Raw genomic sequence first — 12,362 nt, forward strand, 5'->3', positions numbered from 1 at the left:
GCTGTTGAGCGATGCCTCCACTTTAGGAAAAAGTGGCATGTCGTCTTCAGAATTCTGAATATTGTGACTTTTTTTTTTGTCTCCTAAAAATCAGAACACTTCATACCCTAGCCTGCTATTAGGGAGCAGCGTGCTATTTTTAAGTCATTATGGAATGAAGCATGCATCCACTGCCCGACTATTAATACCCTGCTTGTACCCTTATTTTCCTTGGAGTTATTTCGTTCAAATTTTGAACAGGACCAGTAGTTCTTAGATCTTTCATTATATTTTAAGATGGCAAAGTTACTTATATATATGAGAGAGAATATTCTGTACTCAGGGCAGGATTTAAGTGCTTTGATGTGAATAAGGCATGGACAAACCTCAGTTCTGGCATTTCTTAACTTCTGAGTTCTTGACTTTGCCACCCTTAACGTTCTTTTACTGTAGCTTTTTGTCATGTAACTTCCTGAAAAAAACATATGTGATCATTCAGAACCATATGAACCTCCGCATGGTTCATCAGCAGGATTGGGACCTTTAGATTCATAGCACAGATCTCATGCCACCTTAGCTAAGAGTAACTGGTAGCCGGACTAGGTTGTTGCCCTCTGTGTTCCAGCTGCTACAGGAGAATGAAACAAACACTTTTGTCAGTGGACGTCACAGCTATTTGCTAGACAGCATGGAAATGTTGAGACTCAGGTGTCCTGGGGTCTGTTTCAGATTCTGGAGAAGAGTTTGTGATTACAAGACTCTTCCACCCAGTCATCTTTCTACACTTGTGCCTCCTTCTGGGCTGTATCCTACCCTTCTCACCCCTCTGCATTCCATTCAAGTTGGTTACCAGCAGAAGGAGCATTGAGAGCATGGGAAAAACAGTCTCTTTGCACTATTTTGGTGTCACAGGAGTTCTCAGGCTGCAGGAATTGGAGGAAAAGTCCTGCTTAGTCACTCTGAGGATGGTTCATGTTCTGTCCATTTGACATATAGGAACTGTGAGGGGATGGAGCATACTCAGTGCAGACAATCTTTGTTAGAGACTTGCAGTTAAATTCACCAAACTTCTAGTGAACATGTGTGATCCCCTTGCCCAATTCAAGTACCTGCTTCAAAACATAGAACCTCTCAGATGTAAGATTTATTCAACATGGACAAATCAACATATTTTGCCTATCTTCATTCTGAATCAGTTGAACTGATTTAGCTGAAACTTTCTGTGCCCCAGCCCCCCCCCCCCCCCCCGGGAAAAAAAAAAAATCTGAGGCATACAAATGGCATAGAAAATTTCAGCTTGAGTAGTTTAACTGAAAACAGGGCCTTATAATGAAAGTATAAGGCAACTCAGTTACCAGCTCCACTTATATATTACTTTTTCTTTTAGGGAATGGCAATGCTCTGTGAAACAATAGAAGAATGTTGGGATCATGATGCAGAAGCCAGGTTATCAGCTGGCTGCGTAGAAGAACGGATTATACAGATGCAAAGACTGACTAACATTATAACAACAGAGGACATTGTGACAGTGGTCACAATGGTGACAAATGTTGACTTTCCTCCCAAAGAATCCAGTCTATGATATTGCACTGGTTATGCATTCTGACCAACAGGATTCTGAACTGGAGCTGCTAAAGCTAATGAGACTGATTATGGTTGTTACTTTCTGTGTGAAATGAGGAATGGTAAGTTTTTTTGGGAATGTCAATAAGGAGACTTTTTTTCCCCAAACATGAATACATGAGACTTTACTGCATTCCCGTCCTGAAGGACGTTGACCTGAGAAGTGGCAAAATATTGTTAAGGAACTTAAATGAAGAATATGGACCTATTTGGGCTAATCAAGTGTTTTAAAAACTGACATCAGATTTCTTAATATCTGTCAGAAGAGACTAATTCCTTAAATGAACTACTGCTATTTTTTTTAAATCAAACATTTCATTTCAGATTTTAAAAAAGGGTAACTTGTTTTTATTGCATTTGCTGTTGTGTTTATATAAATGACTATTGTAATGCCAATATGACACAGCTTGTGAATGTTTAGTGTGCTGCTGTTATATGTATATAAACAAAAGTAATCAAGTGGGATATAGCAAAGAGGCTTCCAAGCATTACTTTAACCTCCCTCAACAAGGTATACCTCAGTTCCAAGTCTGCTAAATTATGAGATTGACAACACTAACAATTTGAATAATAAATTGATCCATGTTTTGTAAATGCTGTATTACAAATTCACTGTTATTTAAAAAAGGGTAAGCTATGCTTCATGCCAAGAGTAAATGGCCATTCCTAAAGCAGTGTTTTTAGCCCTTTCTTGTGCTAGCTTGTGTATAAAAAGTGCTGGGTTTGAAACAAAACTTTCTTCCTGTTTTTAGTTTAAAGCTTTTATCTCACGTTCAGTTCCCAAAATATTGCATACATTTTATTTTTACTATTTAGGTTTGCTGTGTCTGAGGAATATTTGAGCATGACTTTTTTTAATTTTATGTGAGCTATGACACTGGAAAGCTCTTAATTCTTATTCTTTCTAAAGAAGGCTTTTTCCTATTTATGTATGTAAAAAGTTCTGCATAGTGTACTTTGTTTCACTAACAGTATGCAGTGTGTTCTGTATCACTGTTTCAGGATCACCTCAGGAAGCTTAATTACCCGGAACTCCTCACTCTCTCTGCTTTGAGATTTGCAACTTCTCTACACTTAAGCTTGGTGCCATCTTGTCAGAGTGATATTTGATGTCTGTGATGCATAGGTTCATCCTGGAGTCATGTTAAAAATGATAGTCACAGACTTCTGATGTAACTGCTTAAAAATATTCAGGGATAACTTTAGTTATTATGCTATAATTTCAAATATGCAATGACTATTTAGAGGTAACGAATACCAACATAGGTAGCACAGTCTAGCAAAAAATAATAAAATTGCTTTCACAGCTGACTCCAACATTATTTTAGGGTTTAGGAGATCATGCCTTATATACTATGTAACGTAAAAAACCTGAATTGACTGTAGGTGCCAAAGTGCTTTTCAAAATTAATATTACATTAGTTATTTGATCCTTTACATTTATACAGATCAAAGTAAAAAAATTAACTTTCTAAAGTACTCAAGTACTGAACCAACAATAGCCAGTATTATGCTATGTATTTTGTCAGGTCAGTTTTTTTTTAAATCATGCATCAGATTTTTAAGGAAGTTTTTAATGTCACAATCAGGAGCTCACTGTGAATGTTATCTTTAAACAGTTATTTGTAAAAACCACAGAATACACTCAATTTTACATATAATATGCACTTAATCTCTGGGAACAATACAATTATTTATAAACAAGACCTAGGTTACCATATTCCAAGCAGGGAGGGGGAAGAAGGGTAATAGTAATGTTGTTCATGCATAACATACCACTCAATTCTGTTCTGCTTGCTGTTTTTCACTCTTATTCCTAGGGTTTCATGGTAGCCATAAGAATCCCTGCTTTAATGGGTTATTGGTACTGGTAGAGCAACTTGCTCATTTTGTTTATAAAACTACTCATGCACCCATTTTCTTGATCTGGATTTTCATTTTGCTTCCACCTTCAGTGCAGGGATCTTAAACGTACATCAAGTGATCATGGCTAAAGAGATATGAACAAAACCAGTCATATTTTACTGAAAAACTTGTATTGCTCTCTGAAGTTTAAACCCCAACACTGGCAAAAGTAGGAGGAACAGCATGGATGATGTAAGGATCAGTTATTCAAGATTCAATGCAGAAGTCATACCTAGCTACGGACATATGTCAGTATGAGCCTTGCATCCTGCATGCATGATCCTTGAACTTTTTGCTGGTATGGGCCCTGGTGGCCATGCTGTTTGGGGGGCGCCTTTGGTGTTGCTAGTGCACTTTGTGTTTGCAAGTGATGTAGGTGAATCACAAAGCCTGACAATTTAATGGGATGATATTTATTTTCATAGAAATCCCCACAGGTGTGAATATTGTACTAACTGTATTTTCTGGATTTTTTTCTTTTTTTTAAAACAGCATAGTATAGTATCACACCCAAAAGGATGTTCATGGTAAAAGTGTTTTTATAATTGGTGGAATAACTAAACTTTGGTGAGCTGTTCTTATACACAAGACTTCTGTTTTGCAGGGCATTTTAACCTGTGTGTGTTCCACTTATAGTACAGTAAATATAGATGTGTAAGTTAAAATGCTTGAGCCAGACTCATGAATGAGGATAAGAATAAATAAGAACTAAGCTAGTGAAAATATTCTGGCATTACTTACTAGCAGAAGTAGTGACCGTTGTCCCTCTTTGTACTTACAGCATGTGTGGTGGTGTATATGTACATGTATGGTCTATTCCAGTGGTTCACCCTGTATTTTGGCTTGTGAAGAAAAGTCAGTCCCTTGGCTCTCACTTCCAACTTGTTGGCTTTGCCTGTCTATTTAAATGATTGCTGTATAACTGCCACAGGACTGATGGATTAGCCAGTTTTTGGCTTTACTGGAAGTCCAAGCCCTGCATTTTTTAGTTTGTATTAGCTACTAGGAAATTTTTATATCACATGATGCATGACTACTCTTTGTACACCTACTACATGTACCTTAGCATTTCAGAAGAAACTGTGTCTCAATTGTTGGAGTTACTGAACTAGCATGGTGACGTTCTGAAACGATAAATCAGGATTGAAATTCACCATTTTTTATCTATTTGAAATAGCAAAATTCATGTAGAGTAGCTTTTAAAGAGTCTTGGAATTCCAGCTAAAATGTAAGCAGTAACAGGAGTGAATATTTCTTGTTTGTACCAGGTTTCAACAAAATTGCTGATTATCGTTTAACAAGTGGGATTACCAGTTTGATCTTTTTCCAGTTTCTCTTTTTAACTTCTAATGCATTTATTTTTATTAGGAACATTTGGTACAAAGTGCAGAAAGCTATATGCAGGTTTATGGGCAAAATGATACAAGTAGCATCCTTGATGGAACATCATTTACCTCAGATATTCAACCAGCAGTACTATTTTTTTTTTAAAAGCAGTCTCAGTTCATATATTATTCGTTACCTCTCAAGATATTGGTAAGCAATTATTTTAGCTTTACTCTCTGTATTTGTCTGTTTTGGGCACAGGTTGTTGTACTACTGTCAGATTATACTTGCTATTTTTCTGCAAGTATCAAAAACAAAAACCCCAGCCCAGGATAAAAGTGATTGTTAAATATTGTACAAATAAAAATGTATGCTCTTTCTGCCCCTACCCCAAAAGTTAAATAAAAAAAATGACTACTGTATGACTTGCATATGCCTTTTTTCAACTTTTCCTATCTTCTCTAGGAAAAAATAAATCTAGGGAGCATTTTGTGTTGACACTTCACCTTCAGAAACCTTGCAGCTTGAAAAGGTTAAAGAAGGAAAACCAGTTCTCTCCCACTTCTCCCCCCCCCCCCTTTTTTTTTTTTTTTTTTTTTTGCAACATTTACAGCATTCCAGTGGAGAAGAAGAGCAGAGGCAGACTCTTATCTCTTGCATTTCTGACGTAGAAGGTAATCGTTCTCATGCATTAGTTACCATCCTTTCCTCACAAGAAGGACAAGGGAGAACTGAAGTGAATTCAATCAGGATATTTGTTAACCAAACTGCTGCAGCAGACTGCTAGGCATTTTCCCCCCATGCATAAGAGCTGAGTTTCAGAACTGAACCCAAGTGCTGTATATAAGTGAAGAGCCCAAGTCCTAGGAGGCGGGGTCAGCAGAAAGTAGGCAATACCTTTTACTACAGTTGCTTGATATTCTTTGATATCCCCTTCTATCCACAAATGTTGGTTTTACTGCCCCTCCCTAGCTAGGCAGCAACACTAACAAAATAGCACTAAAGAACTGTTGGTTTTTTGGATCCCTGTGGATGTTTGGAGAGTAGGGTACTTCTGGTATGGCACTCCTGCATCAGCCTCAATCACAGAAAAACTGCTAGAAAAGTTAAGTGTCTTATGTACTGCTAGTCTATTGTTTATCCCCATTTCCCTTTTCTGGCAACTTTATGTGAAGGCCAGGTGCACCAGTTCTTTTGCTTTTGTCAGATTATTCCCATTCCTACTTGGTAGAAAATTGCAGAGCTGATAATTTGTAGGAGTGATGGTGTACTACAGCCACTGGTGGAGCAGCTCTGTGATTATGATACTGGAAAGAGTTGCATCTTACTTTCTGGAAGTACTATCACTTGTAACTTCCCTAACTATTCTTTAGAAAAGAGTTCAGACTACAGCAAAATTGAAGCTTTTTATAAGGGAATAACCAATCCTTACTTAAAATGGATAACTGTTTTTCTAACTGAAGTTAAATGATCATTCTGGTGGTTATTGGAGCCTTCTTGCCATCTATGAACCAAGTAAACTGTCTCCAGCCTCCTAATTATAGGTTTAAAGAGTAGGGCTCTGTTTAGTAACTTGAGTTGGGATATGAGTCAAAGGTGTTATGTAAATTGTGTGCATACAAAAATGTCCATGCTTCTTGTAGTTAGATCCAAACAGAACACTGTAACTAACTCTCAGCTTTTGTCTGAAAATACCAAATGTGAGAATCAAATCAAGCCCCAAATCTTATTGATTTTGCACATAGTCTTAAATCTAGCACTGAATGTCTTCCTCCTTCCTTCCCCTCCTCCCCAATGCTTGGGGCTTTGAGATGAATGCCATGGTCATTCTAGCCAAAGACCACTGTGAACTGCTTATACCCAAATGGATGAGAGAGCTGAAAGGTAAAGAAGATTCTTTGACTTTTTTCCTTTGTAAGGTGTAGGCTACCTTCATCCAGGACTTTCCTCTCAGTTCTGATTCCTTCTTACATTTATTTGATTCCCAGTTGAAAATTTCCATAACTGAAGGGATTTCATGGGTTTCTGCAAGGTCCAAGCCCTTCCACTGTAGCAGTGCTACAATTCAAGTGTTGCTATTGTACACACACTAGGTTTTATTAAAGGGAAAAAAAAGCCCCTCAACTCTAATCTTTCCTCACAAGCCTTGTGCATCAAATACACATCATTCAGTCCTTTAAAATTTTATTTGTCAAAGGTAGGTAGAGACTCTAGCAGTGGGGTGCAGAGGCCCTGCAGTCACCTTCCCTCAGACTCAGCAGTGAGATTACACCTGAACCTGCACTAGTGAAAGGGCTGGGTCTGCCCCAGAAACAACATTGGGCCTTAACCCTCCATGCTAGGCACAGCAGCAGGTGTGGGGTGAGATGATTCTGCATGTGGTGCTCAGTTGGGGGTGCCTGGATGTGCAGGGACTTGTTTAGGGGTTCTAGATACTGGGGAGAGGGTTTGAGGTGGCTGTAGCTCAAGTAGGGACTCTATATCTCAAGGATCTACTGCCACCCATAGAATTTATAATTTTCTTAAAGTTAATGGCCCTTAATTCTTGCAAAAGGATTCATGCCAGCTGCCACTATCCCTGTATTTCTTCTATTAAGGATTTAAGCCAGAGTTTGAAAATATCTCTACAGTCCAATAGCTGGCTAGTTTATAAAGTAGAAGGAATAATTCTTCAGCTAATAGCCCTCCATCTTCCAGCTAGAATTAGCAATCACAAGCAATAGCTGTAAATCATATATAGTAGTTGTAATGTAGTGCTGGACCAGTATATAAGGCATACTATTTCCACTACCATCCTTTCTGTGGGGTTTTTAAATTGAAATGTTGTGGTGGTCTATAAGATCTCTGGCAGTAGCAGGTGTTTGATACTGAATCACCTTAACAGATTTCAGTTTGAAACTAGACTTCACTATCCTTTTTTTTTTTTTAATATTAGGATACAAGTAATAATAGTGACTAGGTATGCACTCATAAAATTAATGGGAGCTAGTGTAGATTGATAGTTGAAGCAACTAACTGTCTCACCACTAAGCAGCTTGCTTCAGTAGAAGATAGACAGCAGTCTTAGTGAAAATTGAACTGATGGATACAAGCACTAACCCCCTGGAACCAAAGTTTTTTTTTCCCTCCCCCTATCCCAGTGGAAAGGAAGACAACAGTTCTTACTAGCCTCCCATCCCCTCTGAAAAGTCCTTTTACAGCTGGGAAATTCTATCAATTTGTCCCTCTTAGGCACAAGTATCACAGTAATAGGATGTACACTCATTCTTACATTGTTGAGCTGATATTTTAAATCCCTTTAATAGTTGAGTTGAATAAAATTAATTCAACTCAAAATGAGGATTAACGTGAGAGAGTCAAAACTGGTGGGTTGGTCCTGTAGTTTAACTAAACTCTTGCTCAGTGCTAGGCAAACATCTGAACAGAACTTAAATCCAGCTGAACTACAGCAATGAATAGAGAAGTGTTTTTAATTAAAGACTGGAAATAAAGTGTTTTAATCTGAGCCTGGTGTTTATATTCCCTGAACTAATTACCAAGGCATTGTAAACACATTCATGTTTATTTTCAATATCAACACTTCAGAAAAGTATACCATATTTAAAAAAACATGCCCTAACTTCAAGTGTGATTCTGTATTCCAGTGAAATTATGCTGAAACCAATTTATTGTATTTCACTTCAATGTGGTTTTATAAGCTTCAGAAAGTTCACAACCAACTCAATGAGGATGTTGCCCACTGTTTCACATCTGTTGGGCAGTTTGGGTACACCTGCAAAGCATCCATTATTTGATTATTGTCCAAAAGTAGCTTCATTAGTAGGTATTCTCTCTGAGCTCGCACAGGCAGTCCTTCTAGTGGTTTTATTAACTCTAGTTGTAGCAAGTGTTCAAAAGCCTAAACAAAAAACCAAGCAGGTCTGAGTTAAACTTTTCCCAGACTACAACCATTATGAATAGCCCACATTACAGAAGTAGTATCAACTACTATAGACAAATACAGTTGCTTATACTCATTTCAGTTATTCAGTTTTTGCGAGAACCAGGGCATTTAAGTTTTCTGGGCTTGATATACTAACTGGGATTTTTCAAAAAGTCTGAGCAGGATACACTAAGTTCAATATGTTCCCATCAAATTTTGTATACACAACTCCCCTGGTTGAATGGATTTTGTTCAAACCTGACTGGCTTTCCAGATCTCCAGAGGATCAATACAAGCTTGAAAAAGTGGTTTACTAGTTTTGAACGTGTCATTTTTGCACTTCCTCACAGTAAGTACAGAATATATAGCCTTTTGTCAATGTTTTGGAGAATCATTTAGTAACTTGTAGCTATGAACTTGGTTAAACTGAACAAAAATCAACTAAGACAAAGCTTAGGTAAGATTAAATAGTGAGTGGTCAGTTGCTTGAGCTCATCTAGAAGTGGAGAAGTGAAAAGGGTGGTCTATCTTGAACTCTAGGCCATGAGTAGCATTTAAATTATACACATTTGAATTTCATTAAATTTTATATCTCAAACTTAAAACAACCCAAGCCAGATTGATAGAATTTACAGTATTAAAGATTAATAAACCAGATAGTTTAAAGGCATATAATGTACCATTAAACTTAATACAAATTATTTCTAGAGGATTTTTTGCATAACTCAGTAAGGAAGGAGATACTACGCTTATAAATTGAACTCTGCATTTCACGACTTGTTTGATTTCTGGAACTTGAATGGCAATAGCTAGATTTATCATCTGATATAGACTACATGGGTGGTAGAGACGCCTTTCAGTTTGGGGCAGTTATTTCCCCCAAGAGTAGCAGCAAATGGATGAATCAGTTGTGAAGGTTATCCCACAAGTAATTCACCCACCACAACTTACAAGAATTTCAGAAATCTGAGTAGTTATTTTTAAACCTATAAAGCCAGGCTCCCTTAATAAGGTGAGACTAACAGTACAGTCTTGGAGCAAATAAACTTAATCATCTTTTCATTCCCCAGAGGTAATGAATATATAAAAAACAGTTCAGTCAAGGGCTGCACCCTTATGGAAGAGGAAAAAATTCGTACTTACATATACTACTTTCCTCCCAAGGACTATGGTCCACAGATCTGTTATGAGGGCTCTTCAGGCAACTTGCACTTTTCCAGGCACAGCCATACCTGTCTGTCACTGGCACAAAGGGGTGTGGCCACACTTGAAGGCCAATTCAGTTTGAGAATTTGGGGGTCAAAAGAAATCAGTTTATCCCCCATGCTGTATTTTTGTGAAGGTGAGCAGGGGGACTAGAAACTGAAGATGAAAGGCTGGAGTCTCATACAACTCTAAAGAAGGGCCAGAGAGAAAATAACTCATTCAGGGGTTGAAGTGAGGAGTGGCAGCTTTTTTCCCCCCCGCCCCCCTGCTCTGGTAGCAGAGAGGTCCGGATCTGCCAAAACAGACAAACTGACAGGGTCTTCAGGGGCTGGACCACACCCTTTTCTGCTAGTGAGTGATAGGTCTAGTTTTATGTCCAAAAGATGCAGGTATGAAGAAGACTCACTGACAGACCAGTACACCTTAGTTCAAGACAGAAAAGGGAGTTTCAGCTCTTTACTGATATTAAGCTACTTTGAGTCCTGTTGGTTTGAGAAATATTGGAACTTAAACCTGTGACTGATTCAGGACTAAATACTACCCTTGTATCAGAGTAATTTGGGAGCAGCAAAAAAACCCTACATGCCACAAAAAGGCAACGCTTTAGAAGTCTGACAGGAACCAGAATATGGTCTCTGAATAAAAGGTTCTATATCAAGTGAAACATTTAATTATTTCCATTGACTAAAATAAATGACTGTCTAAATGGTCAATACTAAACTTATTCATTGATAAATGGCAACAGGTGCTTGTGTTCAGCTATTAAACTCCTTAAAAAAGTCCACTTTGGTAAGTATGTAATGCTTCTGTTTCAATAAGTCAGATATTAGCACCCCTAAAATTTTGCCTTTATATTTAACTATGGATAGTGAGATACAACACCCATACAGCAGATGGCAGTACAAGTACTACACAAGTGTGTGATTACTACAAGAGACTGTCTGATCTTTTCATTATAGAATATCAGGGTTGTAAGGGATCTCAGGAGGTCATCTAGTCCAACCCCCTGCTCAAAGTAGGACCAATCTCCAGACAGATTTATGGCCCCCTCAAGGATTGAACTCACAACCCTGGTTTAGCAGGTCAATGCTCAAACCACTGAGCTATCCCATCACTTCATATAGCAAAATCCCTTAGATCTTTAGCTATGGAACAGATAAACATTTTTAAAAGTAGCTCCTAGGAAACTATACCCCATGTACAGATCAGTATTTAGGTATGCAAGGAAACAAACTAAGGGTTTACCTTCATAACAACAGGTTTCTCAAAGTTGTACAGCGAATGTGCTTTCCGTTGTATGAACTTCTGAAATTCTGTACCAAGGAAAACATTACTTGAGTAACAGAAAAGTGATATTTAGAGATTTTTAAAGTTGATACTTTCATCTCACCATTATAGACCATTTGAAAATTAAATGGCTCTCCTTCATAAACATCATTTAAATGTTTCATAGCTATAATTAGGCAGATTTCCAGCACAGACAAACCTATATGGAGAAAAAGGAAGATAGTGAGAACTTTCACATATATATGCATGTTTCTAGGCATATTAAAAATACAGGCATATTTACAATATAGTATTACTTTGATATTAAGAAGCACATCAACAATTCAAAATTGTTATATAAATTTCAGGATTGAACAAGAGCTGTGCAAACTGACTAGATTAAACTTCCTGCTTTCTTGTTAAAATGTGAATAAAATAGGTATTTAAAAATAAATTGACTTGCCTTTTTTTGCTGTTGCTTCAAGTTTTGTTTTGATTCTGATTACTTGATATAGTCAGCTTCATACAAGTTTGGGGAGAGAAAAAAACCTCTCATCACTTTTGCCCCAGTGAAACTAAGGGTAGGTCTATACAGCTGACAAAGCACTGCCACAGCAATGCTTTTACATGGACTGTGTAGTTGCAGCTCCAGCACTGTAATAAAACCATCTCCGCAAGGGACATAGCGCTGGTAGCTGCTATCTACGTTGCCACTTTACAGTACTGAAACTTGCATTGCTCAGGGCTGTGTTTTTTCACACCCGTGAGCAAAGAAAATTTCAGTGCTGCAAGTGGCAGTGTAGACAAGGCCTCAGACTTGTATGCTATCGAATGTAGTGCTATAGGAGTTAAATTCTAATTCTTCTGAAAGGCAGACAAATCAGCTGGCCCTGGATGCCTGTTGTAATGCTTTAATAGCTCAGGAAGTTTAGGAAAAGCTTTTTAAGATACCAAACAAGAGGCCTTCAATCTTAAAGCCCTAGGGAAGATAAATGTCAACTTAACTTGCCCATTCGACAATTTCTTAATCATTCCTTTGATAAGCATATCACCGCCTCCTAATTACATTAGTGAATTACTATATACACCAAGGTAAATGTGTCATAGTTGTGGCCACAGCAGTCCCAGCATATTA

At 37.8% G+C, this 12,362-nt stretch overlaps 2 protein-coding genes across 10 annotated transcripts in view; one reads left to right on the plus strand and one right to left on the minus strand.

Annotated features, from left to right (window-relative positions):
* Positions 1-5,253, plus strand: part of ACVR2A (activin A receptor type 2A) — a 110,189-nt gene extending 104,936 nt beyond the window's left edge. For both annotated transcript variants that reach the window (XM_034785164.1, XM_034785165.1), the window contains one exon: positions 1,367-5,253. In XM_034785164.1, the coding sequence (XP_034641055.1) occupies positions 1,367-1,561 (195 nt within the window). In that variant the 3' untranslated portion in view covers positions 1,562-5,253. The remainder of the gene's footprint in view (positions 1-1,366) is intronic.
* A 3,229-nt stretch (positions 5,254-8,482) lies between these two features.
* ORC4 (origin recognition complex subunit 4) overlaps positions 8,483-12,362 on the minus strand; it is a 55,428-nt gene continuing 51,548 nt past the window's right edge. For 4 of the 8 annotated variants that reach the window (XM_034785174.1, XM_034785172.1, XM_034785167.1 and 1 more), the window contains 3 exons: positions 11,352-11,447; positions 11,207-11,274; positions 8,776-10,383 (listed from right to left, as the gene is read on the minus strand). In XM_034785174.1, coding sequence (XP_034641065.1) covers positions 10,177-10,383; positions 11,207-11,274; positions 11,352-11,447 — 371 coding nt within the window. In that variant the 3' untranslated portion in view covers positions 8,776-10,176. Of the gene's footprint in view, positions 8,732-8,775; positions 10,384-11,206; positions 11,275-11,351; positions 11,448-12,362 lie in introns of those variants that run through there. The other 4 variants (XM_034785170.1, XM_034785168.1, XM_034785169.1 and 1 more) reach the window with 2 other exon arrangements.

This window comes from Trachemys scripta, chromosome 11, assembly GCF_013100865.1.
Source record: "Trachemys scripta elegans isolate TJP31775 chromosome 11, CAS_Tse_1.0, whole genome shotgun sequence".
In the NCBI taxonomy this organism is placed as follows: Eukaryota; Metazoa; Chordata; order Testudines; family Emydidae; genus Trachemys; species Trachemys scripta.